Source organism: Alexandromys fortis, unplaced genomic scaffold (genome assembly GCF_014885135.2).
Source record: "Alexandromys fortis isolate MF-2015 unplaced genomic scaffold, M_Fortis_MF-2015_v1.1 scaffold_194, whole genome shotgun sequence".
NCBI lineage: Eukaryota > Metazoa > Chordata > Mammalia > Rodentia > Cricetidae > Alexandromys > Alexandromys fortis.
Genome location: NW_026068075.1, coordinates 2,894,169 through 2,916,596, shown reverse-complemented (window position 1 = coordinate 2,916,596; position 22,428 = coordinate 2,894,169). Strand labels below are relative to the sequence as shown.

General features: G+C 39.3%; 1 protein-coding gene across 1 annotated transcript in view; it reads left to right on the top strand.

The window, feature by feature from the left end:
• Positions 1-1,665: 1,665 nt before the first annotated feature.
• Xk (X-linked Kx blood group antigen, Kell and VPS13A binding protein) overlaps positions 1,666-22,428 on the top strand; it is a 31,446-nt gene continuing 10,683 nt past the window's right edge. Inside the window, exons 1-2 of the mRNA XM_050121692.1 lie at positions 1,666-2,199; positions 7,681-7,943. Of these exons, the coding sequence (XP_049977649.1) occupies positions 1,955-2,199; positions 7,681-7,943 (508 nt within the window). The 5' untranslated portion in view covers positions 1,666-1,954. The remainder of the gene's footprint in view (positions 2,200-7,680; positions 7,944-22,428) is intronic.

Genomic DNA, 22,428 nt, shown 5'->3' with positions numbered 1-22,428 from the left:
TAAACTGCACTTTATTGTTTAAAGTGATGTTGCTGGCTTATTGCACCGCTGTTCCACAACACAGTCCACTTAATAATGTAAAACCTGTGATAATCCTTTGCCTTAAGATCTGATGCTAAACCATTATTGTGTTCTAGTTAATTATTTGTAGCTACTCATTAGTTACCCTTTAAAGCTAATGATGGTATCAAATAAAATATTAAACAAATACACCATGGAGGACTGCTGGTGATTCTGTTTGTGACTGTGTGTATCTGGATCCAGGACGTGGTGGCGTGCTGGGTTCTATAAATAGGCATTCGTAATCCTTTTGGAGAAAGGGCCTGGTACTTCTCAGGCCTTGGCTGAATTCTCCCTTCAACCATTATAAATAGATTTTCTGAGGTCACTTCAACAACCAAGTCAAACGACTCAACTTGTCCACACCTTCTCTCTTCGTTCTTGTGGAGATCTTATGAATCTTTACATCTTGTTTGTATTTACATCATTTTCCAAAATAGTAAAATGCCCAAGATGCCTGAAAATTAAAATCACCCAATTTCTTCATGGAAAACGATCTTAGAAGGTGTGAAGGAGTGTGTGTGTGTCTGTGTGTCTGTGTCTGGGGGAGTCCATCTTGATGTATAGAAGGTTGTGAAAAGCTCAGCGGGTACACTGGATGTGTACAGGATAAAACCAGACAAAATCTCAGCACTGATAAAAGGAAGTAGACACAAATTCCAACCTCCAACCAAGAAGATATTTGCAATTGATATGTTTTGTTTTTGCAATTGAGTGTCAATGAGTACCTCCCAGCCATGCTCCAGGGCAGGTCTCATGGTCAGGAGTAGTGGGCCAACACAAAATGGACTCCATGTTTGTTGGTTGTTTTTTTTTTTTTTTTAAATTATTTTTGTACTTTTTGTTTCATTTTGTTGATTTTGACATTTTTTGTCTTACTGTTTTTTATTTTAGGTATTTTTGTGACAGAGATAGCATAAAGTTGGGTTGTTGGAAGGATGGGAGAGTGGGATAGGGGAAAGAATATGTTGAAATATATTGTATTCATATTTTTAAAATAAACAGTTGAGCGGAAAAGAATTGTGTTAGCCTCAGGGGTTGGCATACCAACAGAGGTAGGTGTGTGTGGGTCTGGAAACTGCTTCCTTATTGGGCTCTGGTCTTTGACCTGCCTTGAGTTAGTCACAGCTATCCAGCAATATATTCTGAAGGCAGTTTTATCTAGAAAGCAAAACTTGGGCTCACAACTCTTTCGATGCTTCTGACTCTGTACGAGAAAGATAAAGGACATGCTCAAAATTTCCGTTGAAAAGTTAAAGGTATTTCTCAGTATGCTGAGAGCATGCCCACACACTTGTGTTCTGAAAACCTTCTCAGAGGGCTCAGGCCCTTTTGGAATAGCAGGAAAACCTGAACTTTTGACCAGGCTTTTTTTTTTTTTTTTTTCTGCCGAGAAACCAGACGGATCGTGGATCAGGATGGAGTTCAGACTCCCTCACCCCCAATTCTGGTTTCTGCTGCTTGCGGAAAGCAAGCACTCAAGACAGCCCAGACCTACGGACTCTAGGACCCAGAGGCTGCTCGCGGGCCAGCTTGGTGGGCGGCCTCCAGGCGTGCTCGGGCAGCTGCGGTCAGAAGGCGCGGGTTCGCGACCCGCCCGGAACAGTGTCCCCAGCGCCACCGCGAGCTTGTGGCGCGCTGGCGGCTGCGCACGGTGCGCGTGGGCGTGCCCGAGCGGAGCCACGCTGCCCGCCCCACCCCCTTGTGGCGGTTGCCCCCAGGCTGGACTCCGGCTCGCGCGGGGCGTGTGGCCGGGCCCGCGTGCCCTCGGCCGGCTACACCGCGCGCCGGCGGCTCGGGGCCGGGCATGCTGGGAACTGCTCTGTGAACCGTCACCGCCGCCGCCGCCGCCGCCGCCGTCACCACCCGCGGGGCGAGTCTCTGAGGCGCGGAGATGAAATTCCCGGCCTCGGTGTTAGCGTCCCTGTTCCTGTTCGTGGCCGAGACGATAGCGGCGCTCTACCTGAGCAGCACCTACCGCTCCGATGGGGACCGCATGTGGCAGGCGCTGACGCTGCTCTTCTCCTTGATGCCCTGTGCTCTGGTGCAGTTCACGCTCCTCTTCGTCCACCGCGACCTCAGCCGCGATCGGCCACTGGTGCTGCTCATGCACCTGCTCCAGCTCGGGCCCCTGTTCAGGTGCGTGTGGAACCCAGAACCCGCCCTTAGGCCACAGCCCCTGGCCGGTCCCCCCTCTCCTACCCCGGCTGGGGAAGAGGCCTTCCTGAAGGGGACAGGTGGCCAGAACCAGGGTTGACCTGCCCTGCTTGGCCAAACCTTCCCATTCCAGTCTCCGGAGATGTCCTGGATTTCAGAACCCATAGATGGAATTGCCAATGTTAACTTGAATTTGCTCAAAAAGAGCAGCAGTCTTTGCCTTTTTTTTTGGTCTCCTAAAAATACGTGGCTTTCTCTGTGGTCAAGCGGACTTCTGCAGGATTGGCATGCGTGGTCTTTAGAAGTTACTCTAAGCGCTGTTAAAGTCAGAGCCTTTATGGGTCATTTAATTTAGTTTATCAAGCACATGGCACTTAACTGTGTACCAGGCACTCCTTTAAGTGCTTTGTTAAAATTTATTTAATTCATATACAGAAGTCTATAAATTCATGCACCCTACTTTTCTCTTAGCGTGATGATTATTGTCTAGCATGAAAACATACGGTACCAGAGTTGTCTTCTGAGTCTGCCCAATTTCTAATATAGTCATGAAATCTGGGGCACAATGTGCCTTGAAGACAGGAAGTTACTATGTGTTAAGAAAAACTGTTAATGCCATTTCTGGGAGGAGAAGTTGTTGTTGTTGCTCTTTGTGGTGCTGTGGATTCAATCCAAGGCCTGGTACAGGCTAGGCAAATGCTCTACCACTGGGCTAAATCCTTAGCCCTGAGAATTAATCTCTATGAACACAAAACAAGAAGTACACAGTCATGAAATAGACCTGATTTTAATCTCAGAACTTGAAGGGAATTTAAATGTATTATTTTCCTATCTTTTATCTTACTCGGGGAAATGCGAAAGTAAAAGTTTATGTTCAGATTAAAAAAGCATTCACAATATTACAACTTTGCATGCTACTTTAAACACAACCGTTTTAGCTTACTGTACTGTGCAGTTTAACCGTTATGGCAAACTCGGTAAACAGGTTCCCCCTTCTTCAAGAACTAGGGATCCCGAGAAAGGACAAGACATCTATGCTGGTAGTAGTGTTGCTGACAGTTAGGGAGGCATCAGAAAATTGGGTTGGGGGTACTTAGAAAGCATGGCAATCAATTAGCTAGTAGGGGACCCATGTTCCTAAGCAAGCCCTGTGGCCCTGCCAGTGCCCCTGCTCAAGAAGAAAAGTGAGGTCTGACGTTTAGACAAGGCACCCATCGTTTAATGTCATCTGTGGGGCGGAAACTCATGTTTGGGTGGAGTGGCTTGGGGAACTGAGAATTCACAAAGGTTGCTGCTGCTGAGAGGTTTGGTTCACACTTCCATGCCTTAGCTGATTGGCTCTTGGATTTGTTCACTGTGTATCTACTATTTTGGTGCTGGAAGTTGAATCAAGGACCTTAGGCATACTAAACCCATGCTCCGCCAATGCTATAGGCGCTCTCAATCCCTGTCCCCATTTTATACAAGGAGCAAATGAGGCTCTGGAGCGTGTTCCCAAGGCTTCCTTCCAAAAGGCAATTAGGTTCATTATGTTCTCTGTGTTCTGTAAAAGAAAGTAGAGTGTTCAGTACACTTTATCAGCAGTTCCATCTTCAAAGCTTTAAATGGTTCATTATTCGTGAGCAAAATTAAAAAAAAAATAACCAAAAGTAACCAGGCAAGTAAGAATCCTCTATCATTGCTGTCATTTAGAAGTGTCTCTTAACGTTAAGAGTACCTCAAGACAAAGCTAATAGAATATTGCATATAAAAACAGCAACTATAATCTAGAGTTCAAGGGAGTATATTAAGATGTTAAGAACAATAGAACTGAATGGCAGAGTGTGAGTTTAGGGTTTTTTCCTTTTAAATATGAACATAAGACAAATTTCTTCTTTATTATAAATTCTTTGGTATTCTTCAGTCATCAATGTACTTAAAAAACTTTATTAAGGAAAAGAGTCTCATATTCAGATATTAGTTGATTTATGTCAAGAAGCAATGGACCCATGATCTTTGAAATGAGATACACAAAATAAGGTTTCAAGACCCTTAGCTTGCAAATGAAAAGGAAATTTGTTGATTTTTGGTTAACGGGACTTAAAAATTATTACTGAGATTTCTTCCTAATGACAGGTTCTAATTTGAACCCTGAAATCATCAGCTTTTCAGAAAGATCCAGTTATTCGCACAAACAAGGGAATCACAACACTTCTTCCCTTTTACCCCTTAGCAATGGTTTTTAGTAATATTTTCAAGTTGTTTGGGGGCAGTTTACTTCTACTCAAGTTAGGGTAGCCAAACTACCATTTTTAGGGAGATGCTGTTATTGAGTTCATACAATATGACCCAATTAAAGTGCATATATATTTTATTCTATATAATGCTTGCCTTAATACTTCAGATCCTTAGTCTGTAATACCTTCCACTAATGATTATGGACTATAACTGTTAGCTCACTTCTACCCCTTTATTACTTCAGGGAGTCATTGGCAGAACTATTTAGTTCATTTATTTATTATAATTTTAGTCATATATTTAAATGTTTAGCTATAGTTTTTATAGTTCTTTCTAATATGAACTTTGGATAGTGTCTTGAATTATCTTTTTTTACAATTTGAAGGAAAATCTTTAAGTTATATTAAATATTCTGGAAAAACCAAATATTTCTTTGGAAAAAGTATTTTCATTAGGGTCCTTGGTACCTCAAGTCATTTGTGCTGGCTGCCACCAACATGCCTAGTTTTACCTAGGGGACAAACTGCTGTTATGATTGACAAATGAATTATATTATGCTAGAAAATGGAACTGAGTGAAAAAAATGATCAAAGTACTAAATATGTACAGCAAAGATCATCATGAGGTCTGCAGGCTGTGCTCCACTGGCCAAATCATGCCACCACCTGTTTTTGTAAATAAAGTTTTTTTTTCTATTTTCTTTCTTTTTTTAAGATTTATTTATTATGTATAAAACATTTGGCCTCCATATATGGCTGGAGGCCAGAAGAGGGCACCAGACCTCATTACAGATGATTATGAACCACCAGGTGGTTGCTGGGAATTGAACTCAGGACCTCTGGAAGAACAGTCAGTGTTCTTAAGCTCTGAGCCATCTCTCCAGTCCCCGTAAATAAAGTTTTATTGGAATATAACTATCTGTAGTCATTTCTTTATATATTATTTGTCTGCAGAGGCAGAGTTGCGCAGAGACCCTGATAGCCTATAGAACCTAAAATACTTACATTACACAAAAGCTTCCTGACCAATGGAGTATGTGATATTGAAAAACTACCTTGAATAATGCTGGTCCTCTACCACTGACCTACATCGTTAGCCCTTACCTTGGGTGTTTTTATTCAAGTAGTTCATGCAGAGAAACAACAATTAAAACCAACCCATTATTTTGCTATTAGAAATGATGCTGATTTAAATTCTTTTGTAAGGTTTCTTTGTGAGCTGGTATATCAGAAACTATCATGTGAACTAAAAGTACAACATAAATATTGTTGTGTGACATATTATATTTATTCTGTATATGCTCCATTATCCCGTCTAGAAAGTGAGCACCTCTGAATGAATGGAGTGGGAGTCTTCAAGCTATCTAGTAACGTACATCTGCTATCATCACCTCTTTGAGAATAAATATCACGACCACTTTAACCTCTCTTCTATACCTTGCCACTTTTGGTTGTCTAACAATATTAACAGGGGTGCTCATTGTCAGTCAAAGGTTTAAATTCTGGAGGAGGTAGCCCTGAATTCATGAACTAAAGTATTGTCTTTTTTCTTCTGAACAAACTAGACTATACTGCCATGTCTTGATAAAATATATTAAAGAATCTTTGATTGAAAACATATTACAAGATAGATAGTAGACAGATTTCGTAAACTACATCTGCTGTCATCACCACTTTGAGAATAAATACCATGACCATTTTATTCGATCTTCTATGCATTGCCACTTTCGGTGCTCCAACAATCATCTTTGGTTGAATATATATTACAAGACAGTAGACAGACTTCCCCAATACACAAACCACACACTTTCTTCCTCCTAGAAAGAAGTGAACAAAGGTAATAATCATGAAATCTGTCCACTTCGTGTTTACCGGAAAGGTTGTTGTATTTCTTTTCATGCATCAAAAAGAAGGTTTTAATTTACTATTTCAAATTATAAATGTACTTAGGTTGTCATAGATACCTCCAGGTGATATTATAAAGTTAACAACATTATAAACCCAGTGAAGCCATAAAATCTAGCAGCATTGTAAGATTGTTATTAAAGTGCCTGTTTTAGGGCATAAAAGTCAATGTTTAAAACTAAGGGAAAACTTGTTTTTCCTAGCATTTCATTATGTAAGCTTTCAAACATGCAGAAGAAAATCTTATTGACTTGTACACCCAAGTACCTGCATCCTAGATTCTATAATTAACATTTTGTTTCATGTATCTTTCCATTGATCCACCCATCAAATCTATCCCCCCCCCTGTGTGTGTCTGTATTTGTTTTAAACAAATCATAGCCACTAGTACTTTTTCTTTCCATTAGTGTCTATCTATAATATTATCTAGAGACAAAAATTTTAGACACTGGTTCCTTAAGGATGTGTCCCTAGAGCAGGCTTCGGAGTCCTTAAATAAGGCATTTGCCAACCCCAGGCATGTTTGAATTTGCCATGGCCAATATGGGATTATTAGGATAAAAAAAATAGATAATATGTTGTTGTCTTTCAAGGAATTCTAAATGCTTAGCATTTAGCAACTATGTGCTGTAAAAGTACCTAATTTCATTCATCTTCATGTTCCCCCCCTCCTTTCCTCCCTCCCTTCCTCCCTCTCTCCATCCCCGCTTCCTCCACCATCTCTCAGCCTTATTGTAGCCCAGGCTCATCTATAACTCACTGTATAGCCCATACTGGCCTTGAATGCTTGACAATTATTCTTCCCCAGCCTCTAGACTCTAGAGAGTGCTGAGATGATTAAGTGAGCCTGCACATCCTTTTTTAACTAGGCTGGTTTGTGGTATCAGTTTTATGTGGAACGTTTACACACAGCCCTATACCCTTTAGTCCTCTTTCGTTGCAGGATGACAAAGTATGTGTTTTCTCTATTTTATTATTGAGAGGGAAAGTTCAGAATCTAAGGGCTCTATCTACAGCTGCACAGGTAATGTATGTCAGGAAGAAAAGCTAACCATTTTTTTCTGTGGCTCTAGAGTGTTAACTGCTTCCCATTGTCTTGTTTTCTTTGCCTTGGTAGCTTTCAGTGTCACCTTTTCTTGATTCTCGCTCAATTCCCAGTGGTCTACTGGAGTCCTTGTAGAAGACTGAACCCCTAAGAACTGATCCTTAGAGCAAGTGATTTGGAGAGATTTAGAATAGCCGGGCAAGGGTTTGAGAATCAGGCTAAGTGAAAACAAGATGACTGGGAAAGGACAGAATTCTGCCACTCATTAATTGCAATGACTCATTAATTTGTTCCTAGGTGTTTTGAAGTCTTTTGCCTCTACTGTCAGTCCAGCCCGAATGAAGAGCCTTATGTGAGCATCACTAAGAAACGACAGATACCGAAAGATGGCCTCTCAGAGGAGGTGGAGAAGGAGGTGGGCCAGGCAGAAGGCAAGATGTTTACCCACCGTTCCGCCTTCAGTCGGGCATCCGTGATCCAGGCTTTCCTAGGCTCTGCCCCACAACTGACCCTACAGCTGTATATTACCGTCTTGCAGCAGAACATCACTACTGGAAGAAGTATGTATGCATGTTTTTTTTTTATTTTCTGTTTTTATTTGAGGTTCAAAATGAGAAACAAAACAATTTTTATTTGGGTGAAATCCATTTAGATGTTCATTTGTTCTGAACCTGTGTTCTCTTTGCTAACCTAAACTCCCAGTAAGTTAAAATGGTAACACTTTTTGGAGGAGGGGGCTTATGAATCTGTATTTTGGTCAGGGCTCAAAAGGATAAGTTTATCTGTGCTCTAGTGTGGACCAGATGAGGTGGCTCAAATATGTGGGAGTTGGAATTTATTGAAGACTCATATACTGATTTGGTCTTAGAGACTCACCTCTTGTCCATGTGGGCAGAGTTTAGGCTTCCTTTACAGCATGGTACTGCTTCCAGGTGTGAAACTGAGTCATTTTTGTGGTCTTGAGCCAGCTACATGATAGCTAAAGGGTTATTTTCTTTTTAACTGCAGTCTAATTTGTAAATCAAATTCAGTAGTTTTAGTATATTTATAGTGTTGTGCCAACATAACTGTTACCTATCATTTTAGACTCTAAAATTTAGAACATAGAAGTAACCTACACATATCAGTCACTATTTTTTCCTTGTTCTCTTGTCCTTAGCAACTGCGAATCTTCTTGCTATTTCTGTGGATATGTCTATTGTGCCTATTTTATGTAAATAACATCATGCACTATTACAAAATTTTTGTATAGTTAACAAATAACACACCCTGTCTCTGTGAAATTTCATTTTGGATAAGGTGGGCAGTCTTTGACTCCCTCAGTTTAGTCAGCAGAAGCTTGATCAAGTCACTGGGATCTTAGAGGATATGTTGCTCTTAAACCCAGGTTAGAATTCTAAGATTGTTCTGCTCTGGGAAGGTTCAGACAGCTTACCATTCGTCTTGCTTGAGGGTACCCATCTGTATTTTACTATAGGAGGTAAAGTTGACTGTAATAAAGATTGTTCCATGGACACTTATTTTATAGCAGGTACTGTGCTGAACCTCGTAGCATTTGTTTCTCGTGGTGTCCCATGAGGTAGAGGGTGTTCTTTTCATCTGCTTGAAGAGGGAAATCATACCTACAGTCTACTAGAGGAACTGTGAGCTAAGATTAGATTTGTGTGGTTTCATTCATGGATGCAATGAGGATCTATTGAGTATGTTCTGTGTTCTAGTCTCTGTGCTTGTCTCTGACGATAAAGTGTTAATGAAATGGACAGGCTCCTGTCACCTTGAAAGAAATGACAGACAAGAAATAAATGATTAATCTTGTATTTATTTTACTTCTGATAAAGTATGCAAAGTAAAAGTTAAGGAGACTTTGTGGATTCTAACCAAGGTTGGAAATGAGTCAGACTTTTCCAGAACATAGATTTATATTTAAAAATGGCCAATGAGGCAGAGACTAAGGAAAAACAATATAGAGCATCTTAAGATTTAAAGTGTTAGCCCACATGGAATGGGAAGCCACTGATGAGTTCTAAGTGATACAGTGTCACAAGCAGATTTAGTATTAGTAAATGACCACCCTTGGAAATGAATTGGAAGATAGTCAGGGAAGGAATAGGAAGGACAGTAAGTGTGTCACTACAATGTGTAGGGGACAGTGATAATGCATTGGAGTAGAATGGTCAGAATGGATTCTTGAAACGATATTAAAGATATGGAAAAGGAATGACTGATGACTAATTAGATATGAAGGTAAAGCAGAGGAGATGCTAAAGAGTATTTTCAGGTTCCTGCCACAGTTATAGTCATTGAAGCTCTTTGTACAAGAAGCAAGATTCTGTGATTTTTTTTAATTTAAGATTTAGAGTTTTTACAAAATGAACATATTTAAAGATTCTATTTAGATCATGAGAAAAAAAGATGTTAAAATTACCTCAAAAAGTAGACCAAAGAACAGACCTGAAGATAAAAGAAGGAGTATTGAGATGAGTGTATAAAGGGAGGTAAGTCTGTTTTCAGTGGATGTCAGAAGGTAGGACTGGGAATGTGGGTCAGTGGAAGAGCGCTTGGTTAGCAAGTGCATGGCCTTCAGTTCAGTTTTCATTACCATAGAAAAAAGAAAAAGAAATGGAAGAAACACAAAAGGGGCTAGGAATGTATCATAGCTCAGTAGGTAGAGCGTTTACTTAGCATACATGAAGCCCTGAGTTCAGTCCCCAGAACCACACAAACCAAGTGTGGTGGTGTACACTTTACTACAGGAAAATAAGAAGTCTAAGATTCCTTGTTTCCAGTCTGCTATATATGAGAGATACTCTGTCTCAAAAAGGGGTGGAAGTCTTGAATGTGGCCTAGTCGCTAGAATGATTGGCTAATTTGCCTGAAGCTCTCTGGGTTTAATCCCTTACACTAGCATAGAATAAACCAGGTATGGTGACACATGCCTATAATTCAGCATTTGGGAGGTGGAGGCACAAGTATCAGAAATTCAAGGCCGTCCATGTCTATATAAGAGTTTGATACCAGACTGGGGCATCAGACCTCATAATACCTTAAAGCTACTCTGCAAAGGATTGGAGGTATGAGGACTGTAAGGACATTTTAATCTGGTTTCCAGGAAGCAGTTTCTATGGGCAGTGACCATGGTTGGATCCTAACAGTTTCATAACATTGCCAGTAGACACCAAATTTTATAGCTGGCTAAGATGGTAAATTTTATGTTATGTAAACTTTATCTTAATAGAAAATAGAACAAAACCAGAAAAGTGTCAGTCATTGTTGTTAACAATGGACAATAACTTATCAACTGTAAAGGAATAGGGGGAAAAAAACCAGCACACTAAATTAGAAATGAAGAAAACACAATAGTAAAAACGGAATCAAAAAGAACTTTACACAAGGGCTGGAGAGATGACGTAACTGTTAAGAGCACTGTCTCTACACAGTGCTCAATTCTACAGTTGTTAGGAATTTTCCTAATGCAAGCTCTGTGCCTAGCAAAAATCCCAATCAAGCCAAATGACATAGAGCCGAATTAAAGGCTATCCAGGTTTAATGGGATTTCTGCATTCTCAGGTAGGGGTTTGGGGGTGGGGGAAGTGGGGGGTTGGGGGAGGGGTGGGGGAGGGGTGGGGGGAGGGGTAACCGGTGGAGGGATGGGGAGAAAAGGCCTCACTTTCCCAGGAGCAGTTTAAATAGACTTGGGGAGTGGTCAAGGTTTTGGTGGGCTGTCTTGGCTCTCCTTGGGGGAGGGGTCAAGGTTTTGGCAGGCACAGGGGTGGGGCTGTCTTGCCCCTCCTTGAGGAAGGGGTCAAGGTTTTGGCAGGTTGCCTTGCCCCACCTCAGGGGAGGATTCAGGTTTGGTGGGCACAGGGGCGTGGCTGTCCTGCCACTCCTTGGGGTCAGGTTTGGTGAGGGTGGGGGGCCTACAAAGATGGAGGCCCAGACCAGTACTTACACTAGTGACTTCCATATGGTGGAGAGAACCAACTCCTCAAGTTGTTCCCCGACTCCCAAATGCTTGCCAGAACATGATGCTCCCCAATAAATAAATATTAAAAATTTGAAAAATCCATTAATTGGTACGATGACTATATGGTAAAAATAAATTTTAAGTGTTTTGTTGATGTATAGGAGTCACATGAACTGATGAAAAGGGTAGGCATGGGAGTACATTTCTGTCATTGAACTGGAAATAGCTGTAAAGTGTCTCAGATAAAGTAAATCAGTTAAGTATATTTGTGGATGTGCTCCAAAACGGGAGTGGGGGGGTAAGATGATCTAAAATTGTAAAATCAAAATCCTCAAGGAGATATGAACACCTGTTAAATACTTAACGTGTAAATATCTGGCAGATATTAAATGAAATGGCAAATGTGATGAGCAGTTCAAATAAGAGTAAAAACTACGAACAGGAATACTGATTGGGAACACTAAGGTGACTGTATCAATTGAGAGAAAGCTAGAGTCTGATACGTAACAGAGTTTCATCCTTTGGGCAGGAGTTTTCCATTGACGCAGAGGTCTTGTCAGAATATAAAAATCAATAGAAAGGGTTCCCATCAAAAGAGGATGTAATCAGGTGGCTTGCCTGTAATTCCAGCTGTGAAAGGCTAAGGCAGGATCTCTCAAGTAAGGTGACTAGTAAGTAAGATTCTCTGTATTGGTGAGCTCTGACTTGAATTGAGAGATCTTGTCTCAGTAAATAAGACAGAAAAGTGATCAAGGATGATTCCAGATAACAAATTCAGGGCGCACACACACGCACACACACTTACACAAACACACATGCACCCACACACAGGCTACATGTGCATATGTATATGTATAACACACACATGAAAAGGTGGGCAGTTTCTTTCCTAATATGGGCATTTCTGTGCTGACCATCAGAGCTCAGTGGATACCAGTGACATCATAAAGTCTGTGTGGTAACAGAAACCTGTCCTGAAGAGATAAATACATGTGTAGTTCAGAGGGTTGGTTATTGTGGGAGGCCCAGGCCAGAAGAGCCGTGGAGTTCAGCCAGTCTCTTCAAACGAGCACCAAGGCTAGAAAAAGATCCAGAGGAAACATCTCCTGCAAAGGCAACACCTCCTGCAGAAACAAAATCTCCAGCAGACGTAACATCTCCCGCTTCACCAGAGCAGAGCTTCAATTTCCTGTTAGCCGGGTAGACCACTGCCTGCGAGAGGGCAAGTATTCCCGCCGCCTGAGCTCTTCTGCACCAGTATTCCTGGCCGGTGTGCTCGAGTACATTGCATCGAACATCCTGGATCTGGCTGGCGAGGAGGCCCACACCCACGGCAGGAAGCGCATCACCCCAGAACACGTGTATCAAGTGGTAGAGAACAACGAGCAGCTCCACGAACTCTTCGGAGACCCCAGATCTGTGGATGAAGAGATGTCAGAACTCAGTGAGAACTAATGGTGCCTAGGTCTCAGAGGTTGGAGGGTCTACCACCCCTTCAACTTCAAGCAGTCACAATGTTGTTCTAGCTGGGGGACTAATCAAACATGCTATTAAAGCATCTAAACTGAAGTCGCTGTTTCTGACTCTTTTTTGTTTGTCGTTTGGGCTAGAGAAATACCCAGGAGGGTGGTGGTGCGTTTGGAGCTGTGGTCAGTATTGGGGATTTGATTTCCAAGGGAAATTTCTAACGGGGGACTGTGTGAGCGGTGGTCTTGGTGGGAGGAGGTGGTCAAGAGAGAAAAGAAGGTCTTGATAAGAGAAAGGGGTCCTGGTGAGGTGTGAACACAGGTGGCCCCGGTAGGAGGATTTGACTGTGGTAGAGGACAGTGAAGCAGTCCTAGGAAGTTGTGAGCATGGAAAGCCTTGGGAGCCTAGAAATTTGGGTTGGGCAGATTCTTGGTACTCTGATTCTTCGGTACACGTCCTTCCTTGCAGCTGTGGTAAAAGTTTTGGTGCACATTGTCCCACTGTGAGCACCTGCCCTAGCACACACTACAGTATTTTCTTTTTCTTAGGACTTTTGTCTGTGCCAGAGAATATAGCTTAGATACTGCTGGGCACTGTATGAAAGATAACATCCCTTGGATCAGTTCAAAACTAAGGGAAATGGCAGTTAATGGACAATGCTTCCGACTATATCAGATGAGCCTCTGTGGATTCCCAGTAGGCATGAATATCATGCAGTAACTGGAGCAGTAACCAGCTTAATGATGTCTCTGTTGGGCTTGTGTTTTTCCCTCTTGCCTTCCCTAACTCCTTCATTCTCTTTCTTGGCCTGCCTCCAAAATGAACTTTTTTGTCTCAAACTTTGGCATTTGAGAATAGTCATCTGAATAGAGATGATAATTTGAGCTATGGCACATACAACTGTGGAAATTTTATTTTATTGCTTGTTTCCAGAACCAACTCCACTTTAGGAATTAATTTAAATACAATAGCTTTAATTCCTACCTTATTAGAGACAAATTAGGAGGATGAGTTAAAGGATAGTCTTTTGTGTTTATATGTAGTCCTTTACATGAGTTAATAACTGAAATTATACATTTCAGTTACCCTGTCCATCTCAGGTTTTTACATGCATACTCAGTTGCACCCATATACACAAAGATCTTCAAAATGTCTAAAATGGACTCCATTGAAATGCTGACATAGTTAGAATATGGGTAATTGTCTCTTTTTTATATATTATGCTTTACCTAAGTGTAAGGGTTTTTGAGGAAGGTGGGGAGGGTGCACCCACATGAACTACTGGAGCTGGCTGTTGGTCTTTGTCATATTCACTTGAACATGCCCAGTCCTGGCAGATAAGTGTATTCAATATGTTGCCAACAAATGGTGAAAAGAGAAAATCAATTGATATTACAAATGGTATTTCTATGGGTAATCAGACTGGTTACATTAATATTGTTTTATAGATGAAGAAAGCTGGAGCTATCAATTAAAAAATTTCAGGTAACTACATATCCAATTAAAGGCTTAAAATATAAATGTGTATCTTCACATAGTAAGTACTGAAGCAGTGTTCCCATAGTAGACTAGTTGATCAGCATTACAATTACTAATTGATCACCAAGGATACAGGGGCTTTACATTTTCATCTATCTTTTTTGACTTGTTACTGGAGTTTCCTTTGTTGATTTTAAGATGACTGTGTATGAATTATATATTTCTGCATTAATAGAACACCATATATGTATGTAAAAGCAATGAAAAGGAAGCCATGAATTTGAAAAAAACGAGGAAGGATTTATGTGAGGTATGGAGGTAGAAAAAAGAAGAGGGAAATTATATAATTATATCTTAAAAAAGTAATTTAAAAAATGCCACAGGGACCAGAGATGACTCAATGGATAAGAACACTGGCTGTTCTTAAAGAGGACCCAGCAGCTGCAGGCAGTTACACCTATCTGTCTGTAACTCCCATCTCAGGGGGTTCACATGCCATATTTTGGCTCTGCATGTACTGCATATGTTCACATATGATACACAGACTTAGTGTACATACATTCCGGCATACATTTAGGAAAAACCCCAATATACATAAAAGTAAAAATTTAAAAATATCACAAAATATAGTCATATAAAATAACAATATTCTTTTCTTTTGCACATGGTTGTTTGAAATCTGTACATAGTCTTAACAGGGTCATCTCTTCTCTGATAAACGTGGGGTCAACTGAGCCAGTTTAGTTAGGGCCTGACAATTTGGTATTCTTTCACATTGATTGCAGCTGTGGCTGAGAGGTGGAAGCTATGATTCCTTTCCATGTAGACTTTCCCTTAACTGAATGGTTCATTCTCATAATTTATTCTCTTTCTCCTTTCTTCTTCCCTCTGCTCTGCTACTCCCCTTAATCCTAGTGCTGGGGCAATCCTTCTCAAAGCATGGAAGCTAGGTCTTCAGATTCAGATTGGCAAGAGACGTAAGTTGGAAGTTGCTTAAGTCAGGATCTCTTTATGTTGCCCAGGCTGGCAGGCTAGAGCTCTCTATATAGGTCAGGCTGGATTCCATTTCATAGTCTCCCTGCTTCTGCTTTCTGAATTCTAGGATTATAGTTTCATTTCACCATGCCTAATAAGTTTTCTGTTCTTATAATATGTGACCTAGAAATCCCTAGTTATTCTTGCCATGCTATTTAAGGAGTAACATGATAGGGAAAGACGAGCTGGTATGGCCGTGTATCTATCTGTAATCCCAGCACTTGTGAGACTGCAGTAGGAGGTGGAAAGTAAATTCAAGGATATCCTCGACAATCATTTTTTTCTTCTGTCTAAGCCCTCAAGAAATTGAATGATCCCTATCCACATTGGTGAGGATGGACCTTCTTTAGTCTACTGATTAAAATGCTAATCTCTTGCAGAAACACTCTCACAGACACAGCCAGAAACAGTGTTTTACCAGCTATCTGGGAATCCCTTAGTTTAGCATTGGCATATAAAATAAGCCACCACAGTCTAGGCTAGGTTAGGTCAACCTTGGCTAAGCATTGTCAAGAATATAGTCAGCATGTCAGTTGGGGATAACTGATTGATCGTGACTGTCTGAAATTACCCTCTTCTGTGTGGTCTCTAATTCTCCCAGTAGGCTACCATGCTGATGGCAAGGCTCTGGAAGAGTCAAAGGATAAATAAAAGCCCGCAAAGTCTCTTTGGTCTAGGCATAAAACCAAGTTGGTATACATTTTGTTTCCACAAAACACAATGGAGAGGTGATTGAAAGACAAAAGTAAACACCTTCCAGGATAATACAGTTGCTGAGTAGCAAGCACATTTCCACTTGAAATGCATAGAAGCCAGTTTTCTCTGATCATTATCCTGGTGGTTTTTCCCACCAAAGCAACACTACATCTTCCCTCCTTTTTATAACTTATCTCTATATACTCACAAACAACTAGCTTATCTCCTTTTCCAGTTCATTCTTTATAGCCTCTAATCTCTCTAATGGCATACTTGTCATTTTAATTCTCAATGCTTCTTCATTGATGGTCTGGAGTGAATAAAAACGCTTGGTACTCTGGCAGAGAATCCAAGTTTGGTTCCAAGCATATGCATCTTGTCTTACAACTATCTGTGACTCTAGATATAACCCCCTCTTTATACTTCCTTTGGTTCCAGGCACATACATAATGCATATAGATATATACATGCAGGCAAAACATTCATACACTTAAAATAAATAAACCTTGAAAATAATTTTAAATAAGCTTTTTCATATGAGATAAAAATATACATGTCACTTTTTCATAAAATGTAGTATTCACAATTGAATGTGCTGTTATAAACTTCTTTTGGTAAGATTGGAAAACAGTGGAGATATGTTTTATTTTGGTTTTGGTCATATCTATGATTTTGCTTATGTGCCCAAATGTGAATTTTGGAGATGCTGAATTGCATAGTTGATTTATGATGAAAGGTGGTATAGTAAATCCTTCTAAATCCAAGACTTCCCATCTTACACCTGGAAAATAACACACATGTATATATAATTTAAATTATTTAATTTAGTTTTAACTGATACATAAAAATTATGAATATATGGGATACCATATGATGGTTCAGTATATATATTGTATAATATTTAGAACAGTGTCAATATATTTGCTCAAATTATTTATCATTTCTTTATTGTGAAAATATTCAAAATAATCTCTTTTATTTTAGGAAGTACATATTATCTTTATCTATAATTACCATCCTGTGCAACAGTATGCCAGAAGTTACTACTCCTATCTGGTTATAACTTAATGCTTATCCTTTGACAAGTCAGTCCCCACCTCACCCTCACTGTCACCCTCCCATTATTCTCCATAACCTTTGTATCCACCATTCTTGTCTCAAGTTTTGTGACGTCAGTGTTTTTTTAGATTGTACATATTAATAAAATCATCTGTTACTTTTCTTTTCAGTGTAAGGGTGTTGTTATTTAATTCAACAACCTACAGTTTTATCTGTTGCCACAAATGACAGGATTTAATCCTTTTTATAGCTGAATAGACTTCCATTTTCTGTATATGTTTTCTATTTATGTATGTATATATGTATATTCATCAGTTAGCAGACATGTTGATTCCCCCTTTTAGCTCTTGTGAATACTGTTGACTTAAGCAGAGGTGAGCAGATGTCACTTAGCACACTGACCTTACTTCCTTTGGGTATATAACTGGGATTGCTGGATCATATAGTAGTTCTGTTTCCACTTTTTGAGTGACTTCCTCACTGCTTTCCAAAATATCTGTACTCATTTATAGTATAATTTTAAATATTTAAAGGAAAGACTTGATATTTTTCTTATTATATTTCCTTTTCTTGGTTTCATGCAAAAGTCTGAATCATGGCATTCTTAGGTCTTTTAAGGTTTTTTTTTTTTTTGATCACTTCTAAGTTTTGTCCCAGCTATCAGTCTGTCTTTATCCAAAAGTTGATAACTTTGATATTATGAAGAACCAATGCCAAAAGCCCTGCAACTTCTAGAGACACCTCAGCCTGAAAACCATTAACTAGTTGTGAACCCATGTAACTGTCCTGACATTAGCATCTTTCCAGTTTCTCATCCATAAAGTTACTATGACGCGGTGATCTATTTGTTTATTTTTGTTCTTTTATTTTAAGTTCTTTTTGAAATATGTTGGAGATAGGGTCTCACGTTATAGCCCAGGTTGGCCCAGAACTCCCAACAATCCTCCTGCCACTGCTTTCTAGAATTCCAGATTACAGTCAACTACAATGCCCAGTTTTTTGTTTGTTTTGCTTACTGGAGGCCTTGTTGATAATGATACACTAATGTTTATAATGTCCATTCACTTACTAATTACAGGTGCTTTTTGGACTTTAATTCAAAATATTGGTAATACATTATTAACTAGGATCAGAAAATAAAATAATAACTACCTACCTCTTTGATTAATCAAATCTTTACATGACATGTTTGCTTTAGATATATGTTTCTTTTTTTCTTTTTATAAATAAATTTCTGCGAGGGGGAGTACCTTGTGAGCCTTCCTTGTCATGATTTCAGTATTTATCACTCTCATGGATTTATGAATGCACTGTAGAGACACCATATGCCTAAATACTATATATGCTGATTCTATAAGTCTTTGACCCTTATCATAGTTTAGTTCTTGAGTCATATTGAGATAGGACACAGTTTGATGACTTCTGTTCTGCTCTATGACTATAACATTATCATTTCTCCTTGATTTGTGTGACTTCCTTGACACCAGGTTCTTTTAAAGCAAAAGTATTAATGATTTTTTTCTCATCTATTTCCTTTAGAGTTTAGAAAATTGTCTTGGTTTCATAAAACACTGACAAAAGCAACTTAAGGGACAAAGGATTTATTTTGACTTACCGTTCTAATGTGTAATACTTTACGCTAGAGAACTCAAGGCAGCAGCAACTTGAAGCAACCGGCACACTATATCAAGTCAAGAAACAGAGCAATCAGTGAATGCTTACATGCTATAATTCTGCTTCCTTTCTCCATATAGTCCTGTATCTTAGCCAGGGAATGGTGCCACTCACAGTATATGAATCTTCCCACCTCAACTGGTATAATCAAGATAATCTCCACCCCAAACATGGGCAGATGCCCATCTCCCACATAATTCTAGTCTGCAAGGTCTTGGAGTTATTATCAGTTTCTATGAACATTTTTGTATCATGGTTTACATGTAGACCAGAATCCAAATATCCGTGTTGATTAGAGGAAACATTTGTGTGTATACATTCATACATTGATGATGTACTAGTAAATGAAGAATATTAATACTGCTTCACCTATTGTGTTTATTGGTTTAATAATAAATCTTTGTTACTAATTTATTCAATAAATAATTATAGAATACCCACAACTAGTTTGGACATTGTGTTTAAGGCTTGGTTGCTAACCTGTGGCACTATTGGGGAAGTTACATTCCAGTACACCCAGTTTACATCATGGGAGCATGCCCTTGAATGAAATATTGGATCCTTGATCCCTTTTCTGTGCTTTCTGACTGCCATGAGGAAAGTTGTCCCTTTCACCACACATTCCCAGCTGTGATGTACTGCATTGCCATAGGCTTCAAAAGAAACCTTTTATCTTTTGAAGTTAATTATTTCAGGTACTTTATTATAGCCATACAAAGATTTCTAATACACCATATGCCAGACATCAGTGAATAATACAAGATTTTTGCCTTTGTCCACTTTTAGTCTATTAGGTGTATCAATTTAATGTGTCTTTTTATCTAAAAATAGGGTATTGGTAGAATGATGAAATAAGAGCACATTTTAGGCTGTTACTGAAAGTTTCAGTTACTAGAATTTTTTTTAACCATAGTGAGCACAGAATAATGCATTTTAAAACAAAGAAGGATAAAGAGATGGGGGATTTACTGAAAAATATGGGTTGATTAATAGAGGTTAGAATATGTCTGTCTTTAAAAAAAGAATGTTAGGAAAGAGAGAAAATAGCTTGTTTTAACCACAGGGGGTCCAGTGGTCATAGATGTTTGTTTACAAAGTTCACTGTACATAGGACACTGCATTTATGAGGGTTTGTCATACCTTGGCCTAGCTTTGGATATGCAGCTGAATGGAGAACCTCTGCATTGCATTTTGGATGGCTGTAAGAGAGCCTATTAGAGGGCCCCACTCAGAAGTACAGGGACTTCCTTCCTTCATCTGACTAGAAAAGCCAGAGTTTTCTTGTCCAGCTCAACTCACTGATGCTTCTGTCTGCCTGAGACAGGATGATAAGGAAGGAGGGTGACAAGTTGGAAGGGCAGATAAAAGAGTGTGTTCCTGCCCTACCTCTTTCTGGGCGTTGTTTATGTCTTGGGAGGTGATTCCTAGAAACCAGTTTAGTGACATAAGGCATATCCATTTTCTGGGTATAGGCAGCATCATTTCAAAATACTCATCTAGTAGAAAGCAGGTGGGAATGTGGGCTCAGTGGAAACAAGGAAGTGTGATTAACTTGACAAAAGAGTCAGGGAAGATTCTCTAGTCCCAGTGCTGAGTAGTTATAAGGATAACACACTTTTTCATGTCTCTCATTGATGATAGAGATTAAAAAGGAGAAGCTGAGAAATAGACCTGCTTAGGTTTATTTAGGTAGGAAATCCAACGGATTGAGATTAAGCTTCTAGAACAAGAATGCTCAAGTTTCAATACCAGTACTGTTCACTGGGCTGAGCAGTACCAGGGAGATTATTGATCATCAGTATATGAGAATAATAACACTATCTACTTTATATTGATACTATAGCATTGCTAGAATTAAGTGACTAGCACTTGTAAAATTCTCACAGTAAGCTTTTGGCAGGAAAAAAATCACAGTACTTTAGAGCACAAAAGGAGACAGTCTTATGGTCTTATTGAATTATTTCTGTGGAGGAAAAGAGTAAAATGATCCAAGATTTCCAGGGAGTGTAGAGTATAAAGCTATGTTGACATCATATGGGTTGTAACTTGATGGGTCAAAATATTTGTTCTGGCAGTCTGACAACTCAATAAAATATAAGTTTGTATTTCAGGAAAAGTCATCAATTCTGAGTAAGAATCTGCTAACAGTAGCTTATGTTCAAGAGCAAGAAAATGGTAAAAGTAATATCTTTGTCACTAAGATTTGAAGATTTTGATAGCTGAGAATTTCTATTTGTACTGGTTATAGCTGTAAAACAAGCTATACTGCTGGATGTAAGTAGACCTTGCTACTGTGCTTATGTTTTTGACATCTGCCAGAGTAGAAGACTTAGAAATACCTCTGCAGCAACTTCCCAATGGCAGTGAAATGATATTCATTTTTGTCTTTAAAATTTCAATTTAATAAACATGTATTGCTACATACATGTATGAGAGTTATCATGTAGTATTTGTTTTTCTTTGCTTAACATAATGATGACAGGTCTCATCCCTTTTTCTGCAAATGTCATGATTTTATTTTTCTTATAGTAATTTAGTGATTGTACCTGACAGTTTGAATTTTCATTTCCAAATGACTAATGAATTTGGTTTCATTTTCACATTTTCAGTTGCCATTGTGATGGCTATGTGTGTGTGAAGTGCCTTTAGTCTTTTGTACCCTTTTAAATTTGAATTTTGTAGCTATAGAGACATCTTAGTGATGCTTTTCCAGAAGACCCAAATTTGGGTCCCAGTACCCACATAACAATTCGCAACCACTTGTAACTCCAGTTCAGAGAGATCCAGTGTTCTCTTCTTGTTGTATATAGGAACAGGCTGCGTCTCACCCAGCTCCCGGCTGCCTGGCTAGCTTATACTTCGAAATAAAAACACACAAATTGTATTCATTTAAACACTGCCTGGCCCATTAGTTCTAAACTCTTACTGGATAACTCTTACATATTCATTTAACCCATTTCCATTAATGTGTATCGCCACTCGACTATGGTATACCAGCATGAGTCTAACCAGCTTCCCTCTTGGAGAGAAGAGTCATGGTATCTGCCACACTGCCTTCTTCCTCCCAGCATCTAGTTCTCTTTTTCCCGCCTATCTAAGTTTTACCCTATCAAAAGGCCAAGGCAGTTTTCTTTATTCAACTATTGAAAGCAACACATAGAAAGAAGATCCTCCTACAACATTTCCCCTTTTTTGTTTAAACAAAAAGGAAGGCTTTAACTTTAACATAGTAAAATTACATATAACAAAACAGTTATCAAGCAAGAATTACAGTTATAATATTTATATCTATTTTATCTTTTATCATAACTAAGGAAAACTATAACTATCTACTTATTCTTCAACTCCATCAAAGACTCCAGAAGGATATAATATTACCTAAGTAAACAGGAAGTGCATTATAAGCAACTTCCAAAACTCTAGAAATGACAGAGATATCTCGCTGCCTAGACAGTCACCCAAAGTTCTTCTGTACCATTGGGGCATCCATCTTCAGCCTTCAGGCCCATAGTATCCAGCAGACTTTTGCATGAAGCAGGAAATTTTAAAGACAGTTCAGTCACTTTCTTTTGTATCCTGTAGAATGTCTCACAGACTCTTTCATGAACCAGGAACCCTGAAGAATCATCTCACCATTAGGCAAGTTCAGCAGTCCTCTCTCTGCGGGTTCT